This window comes from Cnephaeus nilssonii (genome assembly GCF_951640355.1).
Source record: "Cnephaeus nilssonii genome assembly, chromosome: 19".
NCBI lineage: Eukaryota > Metazoa > Chordata > Mammalia > Chiroptera > Vespertilionidae > Cnephaeus > Cnephaeus nilssonii.
Genome location: NC_137090.1, coordinates 31,680,402 through 31,708,047, shown reverse-complemented (window position 1 = coordinate 31,708,047; position 27,646 = coordinate 31,680,402). Strand labels below are relative to the sequence as shown.

General features: G+C 51.4%; 1 protein-coding gene across 4 annotated transcripts; it reads right to left on the bottom strand.

Annotated features, from left to right (window-relative positions):
• Positions 1-27,646, bottom strand: LOC307115283 (galectin-9B-like). Of its 4 annotated transcripts, XM_079798451.1 has the most exons (13): positions 27,489-27,646; positions 16,695-16,798; positions 15,942-16,021; positions 12,748-12,949; positions 11,289-11,399; positions 10,226-10,321; positions 7,932-8,027; positions 5,656-5,745; positions 3,961-3,996; positions 3,450-3,500; positions 2,101-2,189; positions 1,813-1,975; positions 1-156 (listed from the first exon to the last, which is right to left on the bottom strand). In XM_079798451.1, the coding sequence occupies exons 2-13, from the start codon at positions 16,722-16,724 to the stop codon at positions 10-12; spliced, it is 1,191 nt and encodes a 396-aa protein (XP_079654577.1). In that variant the 5' UTR covers positions 16,725-16,798; positions 27,489-27,646; the 3' UTR covers positions 1-9. The 4 variants fall into 4 exon arrangements, with proteins under 4 accessions (XP_079654577.1, XP_079654576.1, XP_079654578.1 ...); XM_079798450.1 differs by lacking the exon at positions 27,489-27,646 and having other exon boundaries at positions 16,695-16,818; XM_079798452.1 differs by lacking the exons at positions 5,656-5,745; positions 27,489-27,646 and having other exon boundaries at positions 16,695-16,818.

Here is a 27,646-nt window from a genome sequence, read left to right as displayed (position 1 = left end):
GAACCCCGCCTATGTCTGCACCAGGGTCAGCTGGACATCGCCTCCCACCTCCAGGTTGTTGATGGCGGGCAGGTTCATCAGGCGGTGGTAGTAGTCAAACAGGTGCTCACCGTCCACAGCGACCTTGAGGCAGTGACCTTCACACTTGATCCACACCTGGACAGACGGGCGTGTCATTTGCACGCCACTTGCAAGGCCCTCAAACCTGAATGCCGGCTGGTGTCCACCACCTCCTGCTTGCCTTCCTCAAGCATTAATTAAGCCCGCCCCTCGCCTGCAGGGCAGTCACCCTGAAGGACTCGCTCTTCATCAACATGTCCTTCTTCCTGTCCTCCTCCATATTCTGTCCCCCTGGCAGAGAGTGCCCTTCCCCCAGGCTCTCCAGTCCGCACACCTGCCCACATGGATAGCTGCTATGCCCCCTTCAGGACTCACCCCCTCTGACAAGCCTTCCCTGCCTTTGGCGACCTGACCCCTTTCTAGTCAAGTCAGGTGCCCCCTCAGGTCATGTCTCCCTCTCCCATCCTCACTCTCCCACTGGGGGCAGGGAGTCTGGCTTGTGCCCCCCATGTTCCTAGTACACAGCACACCGGAATGCTCCCCGCCTACACTTCTGCAGCGGCCACCTGCTAACGGTGTTGGGTCTCTTTCACCCAAACATTCTCTCCACAAGGCAGCCAGGGCTGCAAAATGCCATCATCCCCATCGCAATGCCTAACACTCGCAGCACACGTCACACAATGTCATTTCACTCTCACTTCTCTATGAGATCAATATTGCTATTAGCTCCATTTCTGAGATAAGAAAACTGAGGCCCAGAGCCCTGGAGTCACTTGCTCAAAAGTCACACAGCTGTCTATAAACCAAAATAAATTGCTCTCTGGCTCCAAACCCACCAACGCACTGTATTGAAACCCAAGCTCCTTCCCATGGCCCTCAAGACCCTACATCAGTCATTGTCAACCCTGGGTGAGGAGCGTTGGGCTTATTTAAAAATACGGATGCCCAGGCTCACCCTCTCGCTGGCCTGGGCAGGGCCCGGAATTTATTTTTCTTTTTTAAGCTTTCCAGGTGGTCTGTAATCAGGGTTGAGAACGACTGCTCTGTGATCCTGGCCTCCAGCCTCACCACCCTCTCGGTTCCTGGACAGGCCCCACCCAGGACTCTCCCTTTTGCAATAATAGCTGCTCCCTCTGCAGCCTGCTGGGAACCTCAGATCTTTGTGGGGTGAACTCCTTCTATCACTGAGGTCTCCAGTGCACTGTGGCCTCTGAGAGCTGTCCCCATCTAAGGCAGCGGGGTCCCTGCCCAGGCCTCACTGTACCCCTTTATTCTCTGTTGCTTGGGCACAGCACCTGTTGTGATCTGCAATGACCCTCCCCCACCAAAACTGTAAACTTCCAGGCAGGACCTGGTCTGGCTGCTTCACTGCTACCCTCCAACACCTGGGCTCCTTCCTGCCCCAAGTGGGCCTGGATGGCAGAGCTGACAAATAATTGTTGAATGACTGACTGAGTGAGTGAGTGAGTGAGTGACTGACTGAGTGAATAAATGAATGACCTCACTCTTGGGTTCCATCTGGCACTTATGGGCTGTGTGCCCTCAGGCAAAGAACCTATACTTGAGAGTTTTTCCCTCTGTAAACAGCAGATTCCACCCTCTATTTTATGTGAGGCAGCAATAGTAAAACCATAATAACAATAATTTGTTGGGCCCAACCCTCACCCAAGAGGCCTCAGCCCCCATCTTGTTCAAGGGGCCCCCAGACACCCTCCACCCTCACCCCCTGGAGCTCCAGGCTGGGCACCTTACCAAGAAGGCCTGGCCTCGGACAAAGGGCATATTCCGGGTCAGGCCATACTCCTCAGGCCCCCAACAGTTGTTGATCTGTGTATTGCGGACCACGGCGTTCTCATCGAAACGGGGGTTCATGTGGAAGGCGATGTCATTCCCGGAGCGCAGGTTGATGTGGAACCTGGGGGTGGGCAGCTCACCTGGATCTTTGCCCACTGAGCGCTGGGCCCCAGCCCCTCCCAGAGCTGGGGGGTGGGGACCAGAATGATCTTGGGGTATCTCTCCTCCCCGAGAGCCCAGGCTTACCGCTGAGCGTTGGGCAGGACGGTGCCTGAAATGGTGATGCCCTTGGAGGGGTACAGCCCCCCAGGGATGCTGGTGAAGAACGGTATTGCCTGTTGGGAGGAGAGGGGCAGGTTAGCCAGCGGCAGCCAGAGAGGCGACCGCTGTCTGGGGAACTCTCTGCCAACGTCCTTGAATTTGGACTGTGACCTGAGTTTGACAACTGTGTGCGAGCGTCATATATTTTCAAGAAAGAATTGTGAGAACCCTAGTTGGTTTGTCTCAGTGGATAGAGCGTCAGCCTGCAGACAGAATGGTCCCAGGTTTGATTCTGGTCAAGGGCACATGCCCAGGCTGCGGGCTCGGTCCCCAGTAGAGGGCGTGCAGGAGGCAGCCTATCAATGATTCTCTCTCATCATTGATGTTTCTATCTCTCCTTCTCCCTTCCTCTCTCTGAAATCAATAAAAATATATTTTAATAAATAAATAAATTTAACAAAAACAACAAAAAGAATCGTGATAGCTTTACTTGGTTAGCAAATAAGGAAAATTCCCAGTGTTCCTCAAATTTATGAGCTTAAACTGCCACGAAAAGTCCTAGCCGGTTTGGCTCAGTGGATAGAGCATCGGCCTGCAGACTGAAGGGTCCCAGGTTTGATTCCGGTCAAGGGCATGTACCTTGGTTGCAGGCTCCTCCCCAGCTTGGGCCCTGGTCAGGGCACGTGAAGGAGGCCAATCGATGTTTCTCTCATATCAATATTTCTCTCTGTCTTTCCCTCTCTCTTCCACTTTCTCTAAAAGTCAGTGGGAAAATATCCTCGGGTGACGATTAAAAATAAGTAAGTAAATGAACTGCCACGAAGAGAACTTTGCTGGACACAAAAGGATACTTGGGCTGAGAAGAGGCCCTATAACACGCTTGTGATGAAGGGGCCCTATAGGAGGTGAAAGCTCCTTTCAAAGTCTTCTGATTTCCTGCATGTTAGCTCACGGAAGGGCTGCTTTTAACTTTGTGAGCTGCCCCTCACCTCCCCGCTGCCCTGCACAAACGGAACTGCGCCCTCCCTGAGAAATCACTTACGTAGCTGGGGCTGGGGTACGACCAGGAAATTCAGGGAGGGATTGCGCCTGCACCCAGGCCTCCACGTACTCTAGAGGGGATGCTCCAGTGTGAGGCTTCTGCCCCTGGGTTCTCCCATTCGTCTTCCCTCTCCTGTCAGCCTTGGTGCAACTTCCTGCCATTGTCCCAGACCCCATCCTGGCCACCTGCCCTCAGCCCCTCCGCAGGCAGCTCCCCTAACTCCAGGGCTCCCGGCCGACTTGTACCAGCAGGAGGGAGCGGGGTTGTGCGCTGACAGAGCTTGCAGACTTACAGGGAACATCTGTCCAGGGGTGCTCTGCACTGTGTGGACCACAGTTTGTGTCTGAAAGGAAGAAATGGGGTTTTTAACCTGCTCTCACCAGCGCGAAGACCGCCATCTGCCACCAGAGGGCACCACTTAACACACCCTCCCAGCAGCTGCAGGTGGGGCACCCTCTCAGGAGCCCAGACCAGACTCTGAAAATGGCCTGTGGGCCCATCTTCCTTCTCAGGGGAATTTATCATAGTTTGACTTTGCAGGAAGAAGTAAATGCGGGCCATCGTGTCCACAGAATGGCAGGGGCTTGGGCAATTCAGCTTGTTTCCCAATTCACCAGCCCAGCCAACCACCCCTGCCCCCTTCATACCCCCAACCCCACCGCGGTCAGAAGGGTGGCCCAGGGGTCTGGCCTCAGATGTGCCAGTCGCCCTGTGGCAGAGGCCTAATGCCTGGCCCTGCCTCCTCCTTTTAACCCACAGGAAGAACCAAAATGAAGTTTCCAAAGAGAGAGCAAGAGACTTACAATGGGAGCCGCGGTGGCCTGCCAATAACTTGGAGGCTGAAGGGGACGAAAAATAAAAATGGTGGTTAATATTGGTGCCACTGAACGGGGAGATGACAGCCGAAACGGTGGTCAGGAATGCCTCCCAGACTCACGCTTGCTTCCTTCCTGCTCCCAAGCAAGCCTCCCCGAGCCTGTGGTACCCAGATGCTCACCCACCATCCAGGTAACTATGGTTAAAAACAGAAAGGGGGCGGGTGGAGGAGAGAGGACATCCTGCCGGCTCCTCTAGAGAGCGAGAAGGATGTGTCTGACATAGAACATACAGTTCACCTCAGCTCCCAGAAGCAAAACCATTACTTGGTGTATCCTATTTCACCAGGAGATTAAAAACTAGTATTTAGTGAGGCCTACTGTGTGCCAAGCTCTGGCTTCAGTGCTTTATGAGGGAGGCATCCTTAGCTTCCCTTTTGCTAAGTGAGAGAACAGGCTCAGAGAGGTTAAGCACCTTGCCCAAGCCGTCCCGGTAGCAAGCGATCAAATACAAAATGGTGCCCAGTTGGGTCTGGGTGTATCAGCAAACCCTGTCCGCCCAAGGCCAGGGCCAAAGTCGGGCTGCCCTGCAAAGGCTCCCTGGAGCTCCACCATCCTAAGGTCAGTGTGGCAGGAGGCAGGGGCCCACCATGCAGCGTGATGGGCCACAGGAAGCTGGGTAGGGAGGCACCCTTGCCCTTGCCCCCACCGCTCAAGTGGCCAAGGAAGGGCCAGGCCCTGCTCCTGTTCCTGCCCGAGGCCCCTCCCCACCCAGCAGACTGGTCTGCTTTCCCTGACTGGTCTCCCCTTCTACTGACTGCAAACCACACCCCTCATTCATTGATCCAGTCCCTACTGCACTCCAGGCACTGTGCAAAGAGCTGGGGATACACAAAGGGACAAGTCACAATCCCAAGCTTATGGTTTGGGGGAAAGAGCAGGTGGAATGACAGAGACAGACATCTAAGTACAGTTATAACTGGACATGGTGACTGGCGTGCACAAGGCTGTTAAAAGTCCATCAGGTCAGGGAGGGGTGGAGCATCCAGCAACCTGCCAGGCAGGAAAGATGCCCCTGAGGAGCCACATTTCAACAGAGCATTGAAGGGCAGTTAGGGGTTGGCTGGGTGAGGTGATAAAGGGTCCTTTTGGCCCAGGACAGCAGATGCAAAAGCGTGGTGGCCGGAAGGAGCCTGGAGTTAGCAGTGGAGGCTGATGGAGGGTCTTCGTGGGTGAGGTGGGAGGCCGGCAGGTGGGCTGGGCAAGACTGGGGAGGATTCTGCACATCCAGCTTGGGAGTTGGAGGTTTATTTGAGCCTGGGGCCTTTAAGAGATTTAAGCAGGAAGAAAATGAGATAAGATTTGCTTATGGGAAGGTCACTGTGGCAGTGGGTGGGTGTGAGGGGAGAGAGGGGGGATGGGTCCGATGGCCTGGACCAAGGCAGTGGCTTCAGGAAGGGGAGGCCTTGGTGCCCTGGAGGGATATTAAGGAAGGGAGAGAAGGACTAAGAGCGCCTCCCAGGTCCCGGGCCTGGGTGCCTGGTGGATGAAGATGGGGAACCTTGGGTGCACATGATGGGGCTTAGACACCCTAGTTGCCTACTGGCAGGAAGTAGCCTCTCTCTCAGACCCCTGTCCTTCCTGCTGACTGCTCAGCCTCCCAGGTGTCCATGTTTAACTCACTTTCTGCTCTTCAGACTCAGGTGAGCCACAGGGACTGGGGTAGGATTGCACCTCAGAGATCATCTTCTGGACAGAGACTGCACGGGTGTCCTGTTAAAACAAAAGGCGACATGGAGTGAAGAGAAGCTTTAATGAGCCAAGGAGGAGCGGAAAGGCAGGGGCCCGGAGAAGAGGGAGAAAGCCAGGCAGGCAGGGACAGAATAGGTGAGAGGGAGAGAGTAAGAGATGGGACCAAAGAGAGAGGAGCTCATATTTTTTGCTGGCCTACTGTGTGCTTTTCCCATCTCAGGAGCACACTCAAATACCGAAGTGAAAATAACATCTCCAATCCAGGCGCCTGGGGCCCTGTGGGAATGTGGGTCAGGCCTACCCCAATCTTCCCAGTTTTCACAGAAAGCGAGACCTTCAGATTTCCATGTGATATCACCTGACCTGGAAAATGTTTGGTAAAATGCACATAAAATTTACCACGTCACTATTTTCTCGAGTACAGCCGAGCGGCATTCAGCGCCTTCACACTGTGGTGCAGCCATCACCAGCACTCAGCTCCACAACGCACACCTGCTCCTGACCTTGTACATGTTGGCAACACATTCCAAAATGGGAAAACACAGAGAGGGTCCAGTAGACCCTGGGGTGGGCCCATGGGAGCCATTTCGTGACCTCTGACATGTATCGCCTCATTGAGCCCACACAGACCTCCTGGGGAGGCTGTGACTATGCCCCTTGCACAGATGAGGAAACTGAGGCTGGGGTGGGGGCAGACTCACTTGTCTGAGATCCCACAGCTGGTGACGATGGCAGCACTGGGATCTGAGCTAGATTCAGTGTGATTCCTGAGCTGGTTCTTTCTGGAACCACATGGCCTCCTAACCAGAGTGGGAGTAGAGAGGGACAGGCAAGAGTGGTAGGATGAGGTAGCCCGAGGTATGTCCACAGAGTCACCTGGGGAGAGATTAGCTTATACTTGTGGGCACACCCAACAGGGACTAGTCAGCTTGTGAGTGCCATTTATACTTTTCTTGTATGATTCCTTGATGAATATATTTCTGTGAAATGCACATTATTTTAATCACCTTTTGTGTGTGTGTGTGTGTGTGTGTGTGTGTGTGTGTGTTTCATAAGGAATAGAGCCTTAAATTGTATAGCCTTGGAGACTGTTGGGTGCAGCAGCCTGGACTTAAATTCTCCACAAAAGGGAGTGCCAGCGTGGCCATGCTGCTTCTCTGAAATGGGGAGGAGCGCAGCACACATGCGCCTCTGGAACCTGTGATGGAGGGAGGGAGCACAGGCCCAGCGGAGCCCCCACAGGAGGCATCTCCCCTGGGCGATGGGTGGGGTGCGATGCTGCACGTGATGCCGGCTCTTTAGTGGAGGCCTGAGCACAGCCTACCTTGCAGTCTCTGTATTTTGCTCTGGGGCCTCCAGCTTCATGAGATTTTGGCTAATAATGTTTGGGCACCTGTTCTATTCCCTGCAAAGTGCTGGGGATACCAAAAGGGACAAGTCACTATTCCAAGCTTATGGTTTGGGAGAAAAGGAGTGGGGGGAGGGAGTGACGGAGACAGACATGCAAATACAGTTATAAGAGGACATGGTACAGAGTTGTGAAATGTCCATTGAGACAGGGAAGGGCTAGGGCATCCAGCAACCTGCCAGGCAGGGAAGGTGCCCCTGAGGAGCCACATTTCAGCAGAGCATTGAAGGGCAGTTAGGGGTTGGCTGAGGTGAGGTGGCAAATGATACCTTTGGCCCCAAGCCAGCAGATGCAAAAGCATGGTGGCCAGAAGGAGCCTGGAGTGAGCAGTGGAGGCTGATGGGGGGTCTTTGTGGGTGAGGTGGGAGGCCGGCAGGTGGGCTGGGCAAGACTGGAAAAAAATTCTGCATATCCAGCTTGGGAGTTGGAGCTTTATTTGAGCCTGGAGCCTTTAAGAGATTTAAACATGAAATAAGGTTTGCTTATGGGAAGGTCACTGTGACAGTGGGTGGGTGTGAGGGGAGAGAGTGGGGAGGGGTCCGATGGCCTGGACCAAGGCTGTGGCTTCAGGAAGGGGAGGCCTTGGTGCCCTGGAGGGATATTAAGGAAGGGAGAGAAGGACTAAGAGCGCCTCCCAGGTCCCGGGTCTGGGTGCCTGGTGGTTGGAGATACGGAACCTTGGGTGCACATGATGGGGCTTAGACACCCTAGTTGCCTACTGGCAGGAAGTAGCCTCTCTCTCAGACCCCTGTCCTTCCTGCTGACTGCTCAGCCTCCCAGGTGTCCATGTTCAACTCACTTTTGGTTTCTGCTCTTCAGACTCAGGAGAGCCACAGGGACTGGGGTAGGATTGCACCTCAGAGATCATCTTCTGGACAGAGACTGCACGGGTGTCCTGTTAAAACAAAAGGCGACATGGAGTGAAGAGAAGCTTTAATGAGCCAAGGAGGAGTGGAAAGGCAGGGGCCCGGGGAAGAGGGAGAAAGCCAGGCAGGCAGGGACAGAATAGGTGAGAGGGAGAGAGTAAGAGATGGGACCAAAGAGAGAGGAGCTCATATTTGCTGCGGGCCTACTGTGTGCTTTTCCCATCTCAGGAGGACACTCAAATACCCAAGTGAAAACAACATCTCTAATCCAGGCGCCTGGGGCCCTGTGGGAATGTGGGCCAGACCTACCCCAATCTTCCCAGTTTTCACAAAAAGGGAGACATTCAGATTTCCATGTGATATCACCTGACCTGGAAAATGTTTGGTAAAATGCACATAAAATTTACCACGTCACTATTTTCACGAGTACAGCCGAGCGGCATTCAGCGCCTTCACACTGTGGTGCAGCCATCACCAGCACTCAGCTCCACAACGCACACCTGCTCCTGACCTTGTACATGTTGGCAACACATTCCAAAATGGGAAGACACAGAGAGGGTCCAGTAGACCCTGGGGTGGGCCCATGGGAGCCATTTCGTGATCTCTGACATGTATCCCCTCATTGAGCCCACACAGACCTCCTGGGGAGGCTGTGACTATGCCCCTTGCACAGATGAGGAAACTGAGGCTGGGGTGGGGGCAGACTCACTTGTCTGAGATCCCACAGCTGGTGACGATGGCAGCACTGGGATCTGAGCTAGATTCAGTGTGATTCCTGAGCTGGTTCTTTCTAGAATCAAATGGCCTCCTAACCAGAGTGGGAGTAGAGAGGGATAGACAAGAGTGGTAGGATGAGGTAGCCCGAGGTACGTCCACAGAGTCACCTGGGGGAGAGATTAGCTTATACATTTGGGCACACCCAACAGGGACTAGTCAGCTTGTGAGTGCCATTTATACTTTTCTTGTATGATTCCTTGATGAATATATTTCTGTGAAATGCACATTATTTTAATCACATTGTGTGTGTGTGTGTGTGTGTGTGTGTGTGTGTGTGTGTGTGTGTGCGTGTTTCATAAGGAATAGAGCCTTAAATTGTATAGACTTGGAGACTGTTGGGTGCAGCAGCCTGGACTTAAATTCTCCACAAAAGGGAGTGCCAGCGTGGCCATGCTGCTTCTCTGAAATGGGGAGGAGCGCAGCACACATGCGCCTCTGGAACCTGTGATGGAGGGAGGGAGCACAGGCCTAGCGGAGCCCCCACAGGAGGCATCTCCCCTGGGCGATGGGTGGGGTGCGATGCTGCACGTGATGCCGGCTCTTTAGTGGAGGCCTGAGCACAGCCAACCTTGCAGTCTCTGTATTTTGCTCTGGGGCCTCCAGCTTCATGAGATTTTGGCTAATAATGATTGGGCACCTGTTCTATTCCCTGCAAAGTGCTGGGGATACCAAAAGGGACAAGTCACTATTCCAAGCTTATGGTTTGGGAGAAAAGGAGTGGGGGGAGGGAGTGACGGAGACAGACATGCAAATACAGTTATAACAGAACATGGTACAGAGTTGTGAAATGTCCATTGAGACAGGGAGGGGCTAGGGCATACAGCAACCTGCCAGGCAGGGAAGGTGCCCCTGAGGAGCCACATTTCAGCAGAGCATTGAAGGGCAGTTAGGGGTTGGCTGAGGTGAGGTGGCAAATGATACCTTTGGCCCCAGGCCAGCAGATGCAAAAGCGTGGTGGCCTGAAGGAGCCTGGAGTGAGCAGTGGAGGCTGATGGGGGGTCTTTGTGGGTGAGGTGGGAGGCCGGCAGGTGGGCTGGGCAAGACTGGGGAGGATTCTGCACATCCAGCTTGGGAGTTGGAGCTTTATTTGAGCCTGGAGCTTTTAAGAGATTTAAGCATGAAATAAGGTTTGCTTATGGGAAGGTCACTGTGACAGTGGGTGGGTGTGAGGGGAGAGAGGAGGGAGGGGTCAGATGGCCTGGACCAAGGCAGTGGCTTCAGGAAGGGGATGCCTTGGTGCCCTGGAGGGAAATTAAGGAAGGGAAGGAAGGACCAAAAACGCCTCCCAGGTCCCAGGCCTGGGTGCCTGGTGGATGGAGATGGGGAACCTTGGGTGCACATGATGGGGCTTAGACACCCTAGTTGCCTACTGGCAGGAAGTAGCCTCTCTCTCAGACCCCTGTCCTTCCTGCTGACTGCTCAGCCTCCCAGGTATCCATGTTCAACTCACTTTTGGTTTCTGCTCTTCAGACTCAGGAGAGCCACAGGGACTGGGGTAGGATTGCACCTCAGAGATCATCTTCTCGACAGGGACTGCACGGGTGTCCTGTTAAAACAAAAGGCGACATGGAGTGAAGAGAAGCTTTAATGAGCCAAGGAGGAGCGGAAAGGCAGGGGCCCGGAGAAGAGGGAGAAAGCCAGGCAGGCAGGGACAGAGTAGGTGAGAGGGAGAGAGTAAGACATGGGACCAAAGAGAGAGGAGCTCATATTTGTTGCGGGCCTACTGTGTGCTTTTCCCATCTCAGGAGCACACTCAAATACCGAAGTGAAAATAACATCTCTAATCCAGGCGCCTGGGGCCCTGTGGGAATGTGGGCCAGGCCTACCCCAATCTTCCCAGTTTTCACAGAAAGCGAGACATTCAGATTTCCATGTGATATCACCTGACCTGGAAAATGTTTGGTAAAATGCACATAAAATGTACCATCTTAAGAGTGTATGTCTAAGGGGAATCAAGTGCCTTCACACTGTGGTGCAGCCATCACCAGCACTCAGCTCCACAATGCACACCTGCTCCTGACCTTGTAGATGTTGGCACCACATTCAAACTTGGAAAACGCAGAGAGAGTCCAGTAGACCCTGGGGTGGCCCATGGGGGTGATTTCGTGACCTCGGACATGTATCCCCTCATTGTGCCCACACAGTACCTCCTGGGGAGGCAGTGACTATGCCCCTTGCACAGATGAGGAAACTGAGGATGGGAGAGGCAGACTCACTTATCTGAGATCCCACAGCTGATGACAATGGATCTCATGGAACCACATGGCCTGCTAACAAGGGTGGGAGTAGAGTGACAGACAAGAGGGGAAGGAGTCTGGCTGAGGCAGGTGCTCTGGACAGAAATGGTGCCATAAGAAGGATGGGGCAGGGATAGCCAGAGGTATATCCTATCCCCAGAGTCACCTGGGTGAGAGATTAGCTGGAACCTTTGGCTCCCCCCCAACAGGGCCTAGGCATAGTAGACTGGCCCCTGCACCCAGCCCCTGGGACAGGTGCCATTTGGACAATCTGACCTGGAAGCTGATGTGTGTCAGCCTCACGGGACCGGTGACAGAGATGTTGTCCACACGGTGTAAGGACACGCGGTGTTCATACTGCACAAAGCGATCTCCATTCACCATCACCTGTCAACAGGAGCACATAGTCCAGGAGAGGGGTCCCAGACCAGGGCGGGGAGCACACCTGAGCACTAGGATCTCTGATTCTAGAAATTAAGGCCTGTCTGGTTTTCACCTCCATCCCCTGTAGGTGGGGGCCCAGCCGTCAGAGCTGCCCCAGGTACAGGAACACGCATGTGATCCCAAATGCAGCCAAACCCAGTCACCACTTGGCTCTAGTTTTGGCTTCTGAGTTCTTGTTTGATTATTGCTCTAGGTTTGTCTTTCTCAGCTCACCCGGGATGCCATTTCAATGTGCGCATTTCAATGGGCATAAAGTGCTCATGGGAGCAGAGGAGAGGGGACCTCAGGTTGCACACTGAGGGCCTGGGAGCGCCCTTCACACAGAGAAGCACAGACACATCCATCCCTCTCCCCGGGGCCCAGCAGCCCTGCTCTGCCTGCAAGAGCAGTGACTCCACCCCGCAGCCCTGAGCCACCCCTGGGCCTGCAGAAGGGCTGCCACAGCATCACCAAAAACAGATGCTGTCAAGGACCTGGAGAGGACAAGGCTGCAGCAGAGGATGGGAGTCACCTGGGACTCGAGGCCAAAGAGCAGGTGCGGAGGGCAACATACCTAGTTCTTATATCCTAGCAACAGAAGCAACAAGTGCTGTGTAGGTGCAGGTGAAGAGTGTAAAGTCCTGTTCTCTGTGTAATGGCAATGCTTGGGTAATTAGTTAAAGGCTTTTCTCCAGGCCTGATAGTGATAAGGGCGGTAATAGAATGCTGGGAACCACCTAAAATTGTAAGACATATTACTCATGCTCTGTTAGCTGTGATAGGTTTATTCTGATTAAAGAAGGCACATTCTAACCTGGCTGGCAGTCTTCTGGGACTGGGGACTCACCTGGAAATGCAGCCCATCCTCCCCACGTGGAGCAGCCCATTATCATGGAAATATTAACCACTTTGTTGCAGAAACCAGAGCTACCAGCTCTTTGAAGGCCCCAGCCCTTGCATATCACTAGCCCTTTGAAGATCCCCAGCACTTTTGCATACCTCAGGCCTTTGCAATTCTCCAGCCTGCTTACCTGTTAACTGCCCATTTGGCATCCCCTTTGGCTATTTCCCCATCAATCCTTGGTCCTTTTACCCAATAGAAGCAGCTGGCTTATGGGGTGCAGAGCAGATTTTTGTGGATGACCTGATGCTCTCCCCATACTGTTGGCGGTATTGGAATAAGCACTCATTATGATTCAGTACTGTCTCTGCTGAATTGGCTCAAGTAGTGCCAGGCAGTGCAGACACATTGGCTGTCTGTTTACAATAGGGCAGGGGGACAGGCAGTGGGAGGGAGGAGAATCCTGCTCACCTGGAAATGGGTGCTCTCCACCAGGATGCGGATCTCAAAGGGAATGCCCATCTGGAAGGGATTTCTCATTGTCCTCTCCTCCTCTCCCCAGCGTCCTTTCTGCTTGGTGTTACAGACCACATACCCGCCCTCTTCAAAGCGAGGGTTGAAGTGGAAGGCAATGTCATTGTCACTGAAGCCGGACTGAAAGTTCACAGCAAACCTAGGTGGACGGAAATCAGACAGTGTTCTGCTTTATTGACAAAGGTAGGGGCAGGAGGGCCTGGTGCCTCTAACTTCCGTGTGTGCCTGGGAACTTGCCTACAACCTGTGAGGCAGTTTGCACCCATCCCCTTTGCTGCCTTCCTTTGTGTTTACCTAATTTGCGCTTAGTGTGTTTTGTGTAATTATTGCATTTTGCCCTTTCCAGCGTGACTTTCCAGAAATAAGCAGGAATGGGGTAAAGGGCAATGTGGACTCTAGCCTCAGGAAGCATAGGTGTTGGAAACTGATCTCACATTTGTATGAAGATGCAAATCCAGAAATATGTCCAGAAGCAAGAGCCTCTAATGCCCAGTGGGCACTGGTTAGAGGCCAGCCCACGGCAGCTCAGTTGGGAAGGAAGAGAACAAATGAGAGAACATGTGACATTGATGGGGTTTACCTGCAAAGATGGTGTTTAACAGGGGAGGCATGGGATGGATATGGACTCTCCAGCTATGAGAACTTCCGGGATGTGTGTCTGTCCTTCATCAGAGGCTGGTGTGTGTCCCACAGAAGAGGCGTGGAGTGGTGCCCTAAAGTTCTTAGGCCTGGACCCTGACCCCAGCTGGTACTGTTTGTCATGGGGGTGGAGGGAATGACTCAGAACTATGGTCTCACTGAACCCAGGAAAGGGGGTGACTCCCTTCTTTGGGGGTGATGACTGAGGCAGTGTTCGGAAAGCCCCCACATAAGTGGATATTCATTTCTGTCTCTCTCCCAGAAGGAAGTCCTCACCCTCAAAACTTCCTTTGGGTTCTAAGGTGAGGAATTAAAACAAAGAACCTTGCAGCCCAGGCAGTGTGCTCAGTGGTTGAGCATCGATCTATGAACCAGGAGGTCATGGTTCAATTCCTGGTCAGGATACAGGCCAGGTTGCAGGCTCAGTTCCCAGCAGGAGGCCATCCAATCAGTGATTCTCTCACATCATTGATGTTTCTATATCTCTCTCTCTCTTCATCTCTGAAATCAATAAAAATATACTTATTTTTAAAAAAGAGTCAGCCTCTTTGGCTCAGTGGATAGAGCTTCCAACCACTGACCAAAGGGTCCCGGGTTTGATTCTAGACAAGAGCGCATGCCTTCGTTGATCTTTGGACCTGGTTGGGGAGTGTGAGGGAGTCAACCAATCGATGTGTCTCTCTCACATAGATGTTTCACTGTCTCTCCCACTTCCTTTCACTCTCTCTAAAAATCATTGGAAAAAAATATCGTTGGGCAAAGATTAACCAAAAAAAAAGAAAAAAACAGAAAAGAAAAAGAACTTTCCAAGGAGCTGTGGTCACAAAAGGGCCACAATAAACATCTGTTCTGCCCTTCCCAGACACATAGCCTAGAACCAGCCCCAATCTGAGGTTCTCCCCGAGGTGTCACTGTCTACTTCAGCCTTCCCCGACCTGAGCATGAACGTGGTTCACACCCTGCTTCTTGGGGTCACTCTGGTGTCCCCAACTAATGCACAGCACTCAGGGAAGCCCCCACCACCCCGCTTTCATGTCTTCTGCTTCCCCCACAGGGCCAGGCACTGTACCAAGCCCAGAGGTGGCCCATCAGACATTCTATTCAATTCCTGCAGAGCCCATTTGGTGTCTCTGTGGAGGAGGCCGAGCTCTGGGGGCCTCCTCAATACCAGCTCCCCCTGGGGGCCCTCAGCCAGCAGGGAAGTGCCCTGGCCCAGGGCCCAGCCAGCCCTCCCTCTGGGGACACGAAAAGGAAGGGAGGCTCCCACTGGCTCTGGAACCAGAAAACCGAGTCCAGATTCCTCTGAACATGGAGGCTATCGTTTCTGAAATAGCTCTGGATGTGTCTGTCCCTCGGTGGTCATCCAGCTCCATTTCCCTGGTCCCTTGCAAACTCCTGCCCCAGGGGAGAGAGAGTGCAAAAGCGCCCATGGGAACAAGTGGGGACAGTAGGATAGGAGGTAGGCAGAGGGAGAAGGAGAGAGAAGGGATGGAGGGTCAGAGGTGAGGGCTCAGCTTCCCCAATGGCAGGGTTTAGGGCCATCTGGGAGCCTCACCCTTCATGGCATCTCCTGGAGGCACTCAGGGCTCGGGGAGATGTCACAGGGTGAGTGTGCCTACGCCCACCTGGCAGGGAAGGCGATGGTGGAGAAAGTCAACTAGAATCTATAAGCAGAGATGAGGTAGGGCCGGGCCTGGGATGTGAAGGGGTCCAGAAGGTCCCCAGGCCCCGTGCGAGGTGATGAAAGGACCACTGGGGACAAAAGACATCTGGGATTGAGACAGAGGCTTCCAAGAGAGGGCCGTGTGTGCAGAAGGGCTTCTGTGGGCACCGTGGGCTTCAGCAGGCAGCCACCAGGTGGGAGGGCCCCTCCCAAATAAGCCAAGAGCCCCTCACCTCCACAACACCTGGACCTCAGCACGGGCAGCCAGGGCTGGGCCAGCGTTAGAGGGCGCTCGGCCTCTGAGAAGATGTGAAAGTCTTCCCTGAGCCCCAGAGTCCCCTCTTGGGTGGGCGGCAGTGCCGAGGAGACGTTTGTATTTTGAATTGCCTTAGTGTTTTCTAGGAATGAACTTGAAACAGTAGAGATCTAATTACATTTGATGCCAAGTTCAAATATTTCCACATCAGCCAAAGAGGGGCCACGGAGTAAGTGAAGGCCGTCATGGGAAGTAAGGAGGCATTGTTTTTGCCTCTCTGGGTCTTCGCGTGCAAAGTTCAATCCGAGACCATAAAGATCTGCCCCCGGGCTGGCCCGAGACTGTGAGCTCCCGCTCTCCCTGTGTCTATGGGGTGTCTACGTTACTGGTGTCCAGATGCTATTGGCAGACAGCAGGGGAACTCAGCAGTGTTGGCAGGGACCGGGCCCTTCTCTTCAGCGTCCGCTGAGCCAGGCACAGGCAGCTTGGACGGTGTTGGGGGAACCAGCCTGAGCTGACAGGGGCCATGGTTAGCTAAGGGGCAAGGCTGGGGGAAACAACAGTTCCAGGTACCTGGTTCCATTGGACATAAGAACAGTTCCTTTGATAATGATCTCATGTCCATCCTTGAGACCCCCTTCGATGGCGTGTGTCTGCAGGGAGAAGACGGCAGTCAGTTAGGGTCCTGCTCTTTCTCTCTGTTCCCTTTGGCACTTGCTAATGGCCCCCAGACTCCTAATCATACTCAACACTTCAAAAGCCCCCACCACGTGCCAGGCATTGTTCAAACACCCTAGATATGCTACCTCCATCTTTACCCCAATCCTGGGAGGCGGCTCAAGTGTTATCCCTATTTTACAGATGTGGAAACTGAGGCCCAGACAGGGAAAAGCAGCTCGCCTGAGGTCACCTAGCTAGGAAACGGCTGAACCCAGGGAGGCCATCTCCTAAGTCAATGCCAAGGCCGGGATGCTGGGCTCCCCGGAAGCCTTGCTGATTTCCCCTTTCATTCCAACAAAGCCCCACTCTTCCAGTGCTGACCAGTGCCCTTCTGCCCTCAGCACCCAGGACAGGACAGGCGCCCAGAGGGAGCTCAGCACTATCTGTGCAATGCACCACTGCGGGTGATTTTCATCCCTGGGTCCTGAGAGGCAGGTGAGACCGGCCTGGGGCAGAGGGTGTTTCAGGATTGCCCCATCGGGCATGTCAGCCCCCCACGCACCTCTGCCACCCCAGTCTGGTTTCCTAGGAGACCCAGAGCGGCTTCCTTGCAAGGCAGCCAGTCAGCCCTGCAGCATCGCCTGTGCCCACAGCCTGGGGACTCACTGAGGAACACGAGCTGCTGCTGGAGCCCATCTCTCCACCACCTCTGTGGTCACGGCTGCTCCTCACACCAGCCAGGCAGTTCTCTGCCTGGAGAGGACTTTACTCTGAAACAGAAAACAAAGCTATTGGGCACTTATTCCATGGGGAGGAGCCAGGAGCAAGAGGAAGTGGATTTAGAGAAAGAGAAAGGGAAAGTGCTGGGGGAGAAGGGGCCAGGATGGGACTCAGGGACAGGTAAGTAGACACTCCCACCCCACTGACTCTTCCTTCCTCTCTGAATCGTTTTCGTTCATGTACAAGTTCACAGAGTCTGGCCACTGACATGACAGCGAGTTTCAGAGGCTGCTCTTTGTAGGTGTATGGCTGTGTCTCCTGATGGCTGTGTCTCCTGATGCTGTGTTGCAATGTCCAGAAAACAATGGGCTACTTGAGAGGACCACATAGGGAGGGATGGTGGTAGTGCTGGAAGGCCTGGTTATACCCATTTTACACACAGAGAAACTGAGGCTCTGAGAAGCTAGGGGACATGTCCAAAGTCACACGGGCTCACTAGTGGCAGCCCAACGTCTATGACAGTTAAATTCACAAAAAGGTATTTCTCTCCTTTAAAATTCTATTCGTCTTATGAATACATCATCATGTAGAAAAAGGTGTTTCACAAATAGAAAACCTTATAATGGATGTTATGATGTCCGTTATAGTGGTGCCCAGGGAGCTTCTGAGTTCGCTCTCAGTGAATTTACATCTTTCTTCTCTCTTTCCTCTCTCCTTCTCTCTCTCTTTTCTTTCTGTGCTTTAGAATATGGAGAGGAGCCCTGGCCGGTATTTCTCAGTGGTTAGAGCATCAGCCCACGGAGCTAAGGGTCTCAGGTTCCATTCCCAGTCAAGGGCAGGTACTTCCATTGCAGGTTCAATCCCCAGCTCTATTTGGGGTGTGTTGGCGAGGCAACCAACTAATGTTTCTCTCTCACACATCCCCTCCTTCCCTTTCAATCTGTCTGAAAATCAATGGGGGAAATCCTCTTGTGAAGATTAAAACACACACACACACAAAACAAACAAACAAAACAGAGAAGAGAAGTCTATTCCAAATGACGTGGAAGTCAGGGTAACATTAAATGAACTGCCTTTAACTGGCTTCAGCACCGAGTTATGGGAAATGATTAAACAGAGACTAATAAGATAGGCTGGGTCCAAGTAGTAGATTGGAAGTAGAGCAGGGGGGACAATAAACTTACCTGAAGTCAAGCAGGTCCCTGTAATGTGCTAGAGAGAAAACCAATGAGCTATCAGTGAAGCCTGAATGAACAGTTAAAGGTCAGATAGGTGCCACATTGGTAGAAGGTGCCCAAGGTCATGTTACAAAAAAAAAAAAAAAAAAAAAACAAACAGAGAAGAACCAACCAACGCTTAGAGAGATGGAGTTACATTTATTATTATTATTATTATTATTATTATTATTATTATTAGGCGCGGGCCCAGAGGAAAATGTCTCTTAAATTCTGGGCCCCGTCACACAGGAAGTTTCCTATATTTATACCTTTTTACCCTCTTTGTCTCCCAAATATGGGGTTTTCTGATCCCCTTTGCAAGTTCATAAAGAGCCCCTATGTGCTGGGGCTTTGAGACCTCAACCAAAGGCTTGGCCTGGTGCCAGCACTGATAACTTCGTCTGGGGAAGGTTTAATGGCTTCTCTAAAATGGGAGTAGTCTTATTTTCCTGATTATTTAAGCAAGCAAGCATTTACAGAAGCCAAAATAGCAGGATTAAAATTTTAAACAGCAGTTGTTATATAAGATGGATGCTTCAGTCACATATAGATCCGTACCTCTCTTCCTTCTTGAGCCTTGTCTACATGCACTAGAATTTGCAAAGACTGAATTCTTTGAGATACTCCTATAAACTGAGGTCACCTGTCTCATCGGCCCACCCTCCATCCCCATTATATTCCTGGGTCTACTAGAATTTAACCACTTTAAGGTGCAGACAGCACAGCTGAAGCAGAAAGGCGGGCAAGGAAGGGAAATTCTTTGCTATCCTCCCCAGCAGCAGGGACACCAGGGACAAGGTCATCACTGATGGGGACATGGATCCAGGGGAACTCTCATTCCTTGCAGATTGGAGTGGGAAATAGCACAACTTTGGAAAACAACTCAAGAGAGATGAGAACAGACATTCACGACAGCTTCACTCCCATAGCTCCAAACGGGAAACCACACAAGTGTGCACGAGCAGGAGAAAGAAGGAACAGGTGATGGAGCTCGTACCATGGAAGGGCCCAGCAACCAGAAGGAGCTGTGCCACAGGAAGCCACAGTGGCCTCAGGTTGGACAATGAAGCTGGGAGGGCATGAGGGAGTCTTCTGGGAGCTGAACATTGTTAGGGTTTGGCTGATGATGCGGGCTATGAAAGAATTCACAACTAAGAGAACAGATGCAGTGAGGACATTTATTTCACTTTCCAAGGGAGGAGAGGACCAGGTATTGCTAGTCAATACAGGGCAGGGAACAAAGAGTGGTTTCTGCTTCTAAAGAGCAGGCAATTGCAGGTGCTAAGCAACAGGAAGTGGGAGGAGATTGTGTTGAAGTTGAGCAGATACCAGGGGGGTGGTCTTAAAAAGTCACAGTTTGTTTGCTTTCCAGGAGACAGTCTGTCAGATGTCCCAAAGAGGGGACTTATCATGCTTAGAGCAAATGTTATAGAGTTCAAAAGAGGTTTCTCTGAAAGGGGAGGAGTGTTGGGAAGTTTCCACTAACTAGAGACTCCTTGTTGTGAATTATCCCTGATTTGTGGAAACAGCAGGTAAGAGGAGAATGCCAGAATGTAGTTTGAGTCCTAAGCGGTTTGGCTCAGTGGCTAGAGCGTCGGCCTGCAGACTGAAAGGTCCCAGGTTCGATGCCAGTCAAGGGCATGTACCTTGGTTGCAGACACATCCCCAGTAGGAGGTGTGCAAGAGGCAGCTGATTGATGATTCTCTCTCATCGATGTTTCTAACTCTCTATCCCTCTCCCTTCCTCTTTGTAAAAAAATCAATAAAATATATATTTTTTAAAAAGAATGTAGTTTGAGAGTAGCTTATCTTGTCCCACAGTTTGAACAGAGGAGCCAACAATCTTGTGGTTTAATTACCAGGTTAATGCTGGACGTTGGGTGTGATTTAATGCTGGTGGTCTTGATCTGGTATCTAGAAGGGTTCCAGAATCTGGAGAGGGGGCTGTGTGTAGATTAAATAAGAGTCCAGAGTCGAAAGATAATTTTGGAAGGCATTGGGGGTCAGAGGAGCCTGGCTAAAGAAACCAAGTTCTCCTTGTCTCAGGACCCCTTGCTTTTTATTAACACAAATTGTCCTAAGGCAAAGTGGAGATATACACTTCAAAGTGTAGGGTTTCCTACAGAATCCATTGTCAGATTGGGGAATAGTCAATGGCTGTTCAGGTGTTTGGCCAGTAGGAGGCAATAACATGTAGATTAAGATGCCCTGAGCTGTCTGGCAGCAAACCATCAACCTTTTCAGGTTCAGGGAAATGCCTTTAGCCATTCCAGCAGGCGATAACCTATGTGACTCAGCCCTTGTTGAGTCCCCAAGTTCCATCAACCTTTCAATGAAACTCTTGCAGTTATGACATGCTGGAATTGGTTTCTGGCACCAGGTATTTCTCATAAATTGTGGAAGGCCACAGCAAAGAAAAAGAGAGGGTTTTTTTCTGTCCTTACAGAAGTGTGCTGAAACTTGGTTCTGGTTGGTGGTCCTGTTACAGAATTTACCAGGCGACCGAAAAGTACACAGGAGACTTGGAGACATAGGAAAAAAAAACATTTATTTTCAGATGTTTCGCATGTACTAGTACAATGACTCAGGGGAGACTGTTTCTCTCCAAATCCTGAACAAACCAATATGGAGGAAGCTTTCCCTTTATACCCTTTTGGTTTCTTTGTCCCCCAAATATGGATTGGACTTGCACACCTTTCATGGGCTTTGCAAAAAAGCCCTGTGTGTTGGGAGGGGGGCCGTGAGACCACACCTAAAGGCCTGGTCTGGCACCACTACTAATAACCTCCTCTGAGGGTTGTGTGTTTGTTCATGGTTTATGGCCTCTGTAAAATGGAAGTACTTAGGTCAGTGATGGCGAACCTATGACACGCGTGTCAGCACTGACACGCATAGCCATTTCTGATGACACGCGGCCGCATGCCGAGGATGAAACATTTGCAACTAAAGTCTTGGAGTTAGTTTTTTCCTCAAAGTGACACACTACCCGAGTTATGCTCAGGTTTTTGGCGAAGTTTGACACACCAAGCTCAAAAGGTTGCCCATCACTGACTTAGGTAAACAGGTCTTGCAAGACCAGATAATGGAGGAAGGAGCAGGGACTAGACTATAAGCTAACAGTAATGTGCATTAAGTTACTTGCACAGATTCATATTGCTAGCCCCCTAAATGTCTTATTTTCCTCATCAGTCACACAGCTGTTTCATCTGTGTAAAAACTCATCCAGCAAACTAGGATCTGTGCATGTTACTCTACATAAACACTACCTCAATAAAGCACTGGGGGAAAATCCCTAAGCTCCCTGAGCCCACAATGTCCCAGGGAGACTCAGGGACACCTAGAGTTCTAGCAAACAATCACATAGGTCTCACCTGGTGCTTTGGAGGTGAGTCACAGTGAGTCCAACCCAAATAGGAGAGCTCCAGGCCCTTTGCTCCCACTTGGGGGGGGGGGGGGCGCGGAGCGGGGGGCGGGGGCGGGGCATTGTCAGCCTAATTAAGACAGTAGGGAGGCATCCTCCAGAGGAAGTTCCAGGGCATGGTTGACTTCAGTGTTGTAGCCCAGGGATCACACTCCCAAAGAACCAGTCAGGACTCCAGATAAATTTGGAAAATTAAAGGATAGTTTTATTCAGCCGGCCGGTGGAGCCCCTGGCTGCCAATTGCCAGTGACTCCCCGAGCCTTGGTAGCAAGCTCCTTTTAAGCAGAATTGCCACAAAAACCACATTTATTCCTTCCCACAGTTGTTGTTTCAGAGTTCTGTGAACCATATCTTAAGTTCTCAGCACTTGGCCGAATATTCACTTTGGTGTTATGTAGTGGTTAGTGCATCCTGTTCCGCTGCATACTAGTTTCTTTGTTCTAAGGTTAAGCTTTTGCTTTCTTTTTGGAGGGGAGTGGAGAAGTACCTAACTGAAGTCCCTAACATTCCCCACTGGTTTTATGTGCATGAGTCAAATCATGGACTCATTTTACTTCCTTTAAGGGCATTCTCTGTTCTGTTCCTGTTCTCCCGTCCCCTAGCACATCTAGCCTTACTTAGCCCTGGACTTTCTCACTGCCTAGCAAAAATGTTCTTACAGTTACTAAGGCCCCTAGTACTACAGTCCCTATCAGTACTGTCTACACTAAAGTCTAGTTCCCCTCCTGCAGGCTTTGAGTCTCCTCCTGGCCTGCGTGGAGCCCAGGCTAGGGATCTCACGGGTGAGGCCGCTGGTTGCCAGGATCCAGGCCGTTTCCTGGTGCAGGAGCTGGGAGTGGTGTAGCCAGATCTGGGTGCCGTCTACTTTAACAGCTGTGGGCGTGCTCAGGATAACAGTGTAGCGTCCCTTTCAGGTTGGGGTGAGTCCTTGGGCAGTGAACTTCTTTACCCACACCGAGTCCCCGGGCTGGAAGGGATGTACAGGGTCCGCGGTGGGCACTGGCAGTGCATCTCGAACAAGCTTATGGGTGGCTCTCTGGGAATACTGCAGAGCCTGTAAGGACTTGAGTAAGGGAATGGTTATGAATTCCAGCTTTCAGTTTCTCCCTAACCCTGGGAAGGATGGGGGGAGGTCTACTATACATGATCTCAAAAGAAGGGGGGAACTCCTCCCAGTAGAGGGTACACCTGGCCCATAAGAGGGCGAAGGGCAGGAGGTTAGTCCAGTTTTCACTGGTTTCTAGGACAAATTTAGTTAAAGTACTTTTTAGAGTCCTGCTTATGTCTGTCCAGATTCTGGGCCTAAGGCTTGAGCTATACTTTGAGATACCTTGGCTACAAAAGCGGGACTGTTATCTGATCCTATGACTATTGGCAGCTCGAATCTAGGTATAATCTCCTGGAGTAATTTCTTTTCTTCTTTTTTTTTTTTTTTTAATATATTTTATTGATTTTTTTACAGAGAGGAAGAGAGAGGGATAGAGAGTTAGAAACATCGATGAGAGAGACACATCGATCAGCTGCCTTTTGCACACCCCCTACTGGGGATGTGCCCGCAACCAAGGTACATGCCCTTGACCGGAATCGAACCTGGGACCCTTGAGTCCGCAGGCCGACGCTCTATCCACTGAGCCAAACCGGTTTCGGCTGGAGTAATTTCTTGACAACTATAGAGGAAGTTTCGGTCCTAGTGGGGTATGCTTCAACCCAACCTGAGAAGGTGTCTATGAGAACTAGTATGTACTTGTACCCTGACGCTGGTGGCTTAATCTCTGTGAAATCCACCTCCCAATGCTCTCCTAGGGAATTTCCCTGGGGCCCGAATTCCTAGGGGGGCCCTCTTACCTTGGCTTCTAGTGACTATGCTTTTAATTATCTTATCTAAGCTTGGTAGTACCTGCCTCGCAGAAGTTCAGAAGTCTTGGTGACGCCAAGTGGGTAGCCTGGTGTAACTGGGCAACTAACGTCTGACCTAGAGCCTCTGGGACCAACAGTCTGTCATCTGGTAGGGTCCACCAACCATCTGGTCCTTTGATGGCTTGCTTCTGTTCTGCCAATTCCTCCTCTTGTTTGGTGTAAGAGGGGGTCTGCGTAGGTCCAGGTACGGCAGGGTTACTAAGACGTGTAAAGGCCCCACTGGTTTTAGGGCGGCTTCTTTGGCAGTTTGGTCTGCGGCTCTATTTCCTCTGGCTGCAATTGTCTCTCCTTTCTGATGTCCTTTGCAGTGCACTATTGCAACTGCCCTTGGGAGCCAGATGACCTCTAATAAGGATAACATCTCTTCCTTATTTTTAATGTCCTTTCCAGCTGCAGTTGGTAACCCTCTTTCCTGGGGTATGGCACTGTGTCCCCATCGAAGGGCCTGGATTAAGGTAAAAAATTAGCTTTTTATACTGATGCCCCCCTGTTCAGAGTCTGTGCCTAAATAGTGTGGTCCAGGGTGACTACCGCTGCCCCTGCATATCGGATGCCATCCTGAACATAATTGCTCCCATCCGTAAACAGTACCTTGTCTGGTGATGATAGCGGGACATCTGTCAGGTCTGGGCGAGCTGTTTGTACTGCGTCTGTTACTTCTGTGCAGTCATGAATGGGTTTCTCTGGATCATCATCTGGAAGCAGGCTGGCAGGGTTGATGGCCAGTGTCTTATGGAACCGGACGCGGGGCTGGTCCAGGAGAAGAGCTTGGCCATCTCTCCGGAGCAGCTCGAAGAAGGGCCTCCACAGCATGGGGTGTTGTCAGGGCTAGTTCCTGGCCCAGAGTCAGCTTATCTGCCTCCTTCACCAGCAATGCTGTGGTGGCCACTGCCCGGAGGCACGCTGGCCACCCTGCTGCTACGGGGTCTAGTCTCTTAGGCAGATAGGCAACAGGTCTCTTCCAGGGACCTAGAGTCTGAGTGAGAACCCCTTTGGCAATGCCCCTTACCTCACTCACGTAGAGGTGGAAGGGCTTCGTGACGTCTGGCAAGGCTAGGGCAGGTGCTGAGATGAGAGCCTTCTTTAGCTCCTTAAAGGCCTGTTGTTCTACTTCGGTCCAGTTCAGCAGCTGTGTTCCCCCAGTACTTGAGTATAGAGGGTTAGCAATCTCCGTGAACCCCGGTCCACAGTCCTCTTTGATGTCCAAGGAAAACAGGCAATTTGTCCGGTGGCTTCCTGGACTGATGTCTTCTTAGAGGTTACGGGTCCCAACGGCTCTGTCAAGACTGAATAGGCTGCCCCAGTGTCCACCAGGAAACTAACAGGTTTGTCCCTCACTTGTAAGGTTACCCTGGGCCCTGGGGGCTCAATGGAAAGGAGCCCCAGCCCTGTCAGTCCTCTTCCTCTAAGTTAAAGTCTGAGTCTCCCCTTTTGCTTCTCTAGCTAACCTGCCAGGACATTCTCTCCTCCAGTGCCCCTGCTTCCTATAATAGGCATTCTAATTCTTTCCTATTTGCTGATGGCCTTCTCTTTCTTTAGAAAAGGCAGAGGGAGGAGGGAGCAGGTCCAGCACCCTGTTCCCAGGCCTCCAGCCGCTTGAAATTCAAACTGATAAGCCTGAAAAGGGGAATGGGAGAATTTCTAGCTACCATCTTTAAGCCCCCTAATAGAACATGGTGAAAAGTGTCCAAGGAGTCGCCGGAGGTTCTTGGGTTTCATTGGGGCACAGGGGTCACAAAGGAATTTCCCTCCTCACTACCGCCTCCAGCTACTCAAAACAACCCCTGGAGGGGATGGACGCTGGGTGGGCGGAGGCAGGGAGTGCGGCGCGGGTCCCAGGTGGTGAAGGAAGGCTCCCACCGAGGCGTTTTCATCTGGCAGTCAGATCTCTGTTCCCACTGGGAAAAGCGCTTGCCTCCTGCCAGTGAAGGTGGCGTGGGGGGGAACCAGTGACCCTTATATTGCAATCAGACTCCCTGACCTTTCTGAAAAGCTCCTCTGCTTGAGTGTGTTTCCATTAAAATTACTGATTTTAAAACTATAACTTAAGAGTTGCCACACACACACACAAGGACCAAGTGGCCCACAAAATATTTTCCTTTTCTTCTAAAGATTTTGCGATGTACTTTAATCATTAATCACATCAAACTTAAATGGCCAATTGGAACAAACACTTCTGAGACCGTTTCTCCACCACTGATTAAGACTGGGTGGCGGCAGGTGTCAGAAATAAGATTCATTTAGTTTTTGAGCTTTCTGGGCAGACTTGGTGACTTTGCCAGCTCCAGCTTCCTTCTTATAGTTAACTTTAGAATTTGGTCCCTGCTTTTAACCTCTCTGGACTACAATTGTTACAACTTCATACCTTCAAATTAATAAACATAGACAGAAATGTTGTTAGGCGGGCCAATTCCCCCTCTGACAGAGAGCAAGCACCCCTGGGAAAAAGAAATCCCAGTGGCCACTGGGGGGTTTGCTATCTGTCAGAACACTAGCCTTAAACAAACTAAATGTTTCTTTTTCCTTCTCACAGACTTCCACACTTACATGAACAAATAATTATACCCAGGCAGACAAACAAAATATCAAACAAACATCTGTACTTATACCATTTCAGTAAACAAGTAAGTATTCTTACAGTCCTGGGATCTGAGCAGGGCCTCCCTTTCCCACATCCCAGGACAGGATTCTTGACCCATGTTTTATCAAAACAGAAATAGCACTCATGTTGGACAAAGGAAACAAGACTAATAGACTTGCAAACTCCGCTGCTGCAGCCGACACTTTTTCTGGCTCAGCTGCCACCGCAGCCGCAGGCCAGTGGGCAGGACCAGTATGCTGAAGGGGGAAAAAGTTAAAACCACTCCTGGAGTCCGCCAGAGACTGTGAGGGAAAAGTCATCTTGCAGTCCGGCGTTGACCTGGGAAAAAGAGTGCTTAGGTGGGGAGGGACAGGTTACACATAGAGCGTTATTCCAGGAGAGACAAAGCCTTGCAAGGAACCTTGATAAAAAGCTTAGTAATCCAATCACACAGTCAAAGGTTAAACAGGAAGGGAAGAACCACTCAATGTCCTCCAAGAGGATTTCAACAAACTGACAACAAACTGACAAAACCTTGACAAATCAAAACTCAACAAATAATGCACACATAGGGCCCAAATATGACAGACAAACACAAGACAAAAAGACAAAACAAACAGTCCTGACACCAACACAACAAAACACAAAACAAACACCTGTCGAGAGGGAGAGCCTCCGGCCCCTTCTGGGGGGTCCCTCTCCTCTCTCTCGCCTGTCCTTTGGGAGCAGGGCCTTGGGATTCTGACCCAGAGACAACTGGGACCTGTAGGGGTCTGGGAGGCACATTTGGAGGGGGCCCCATGGGGAGTCCCAAAAAATCACTCTCACTGGGAGGCAAAACTGGGATCTGAGGCTTCTGAGCCAGACTGAGGGGAGGAGGGGCTGAGGGCCCCTTTCCTGGGGCAATGGTCTAGGGAGTCAGCAGCGAGGTCTGGCCCCGCCAAGTGCTGCTAAGACTGCTGTCTCTTTCCCTTTTCCCTTCGGGCGGCAACCTTTACGACACGCTCTCAGCCAATCGGGATTGTCATCTAATATGTCAACCCAGACCTGGATATACGGAATTTGATCTGGGTGTCCCGGGCCACCATAGCCATAGACGATGTCCTGTACTGCCACAGCGATGCCCCAGTCGTACATGCCTTCAGAGGGCCAGTCAACGCCGAATGTTGGCCACTCTGATTCACAGAATTTACGGAGGACCCAGTCCTCTGTTGGATAACCATAATCATCACATCTGTTAGCAAATTCCTTAAAATTTTTCAACATGCACTGTAATGGTGTCGAGGCATGACAGGATTGACTCGACCCCATCTTGACAAAAACACCGAAGATTAGAATGAAAGCAAGGAAGGAAGTGACTGACACACAGAGACTCACAACAAACAGAAACCAACGAGTACTCAGAGGGGGCACTGGAAGAACCCCAAAAACTGACCAGTAAACCTCAGATGCGGCCTCAAACTGCCCAGGATTCTCAAGGGACCGTCACCCGTGAGAATGCGGACCCGGAGGTTATGCTGCGTCCAGCCCTCCTGATGGTCCGCCAGTGGGGATCCCTGTTTCCAGAACTGAACCCAGTGTGATGTTTTGGCACCAAAACATACCTGAAATTTGTCCAGGGTGATGGTCGCAACCAAGTCGTGGTTCAAGGGAGGATCTCGCTGGGGCCTCCAAATGTTATAGTCCAGGGATCACACTCCCAAAGAACCAGTCAGGACTCCAGATAAATTTGGAAAATTAAAGGATAGTTTTATTCAGCCGG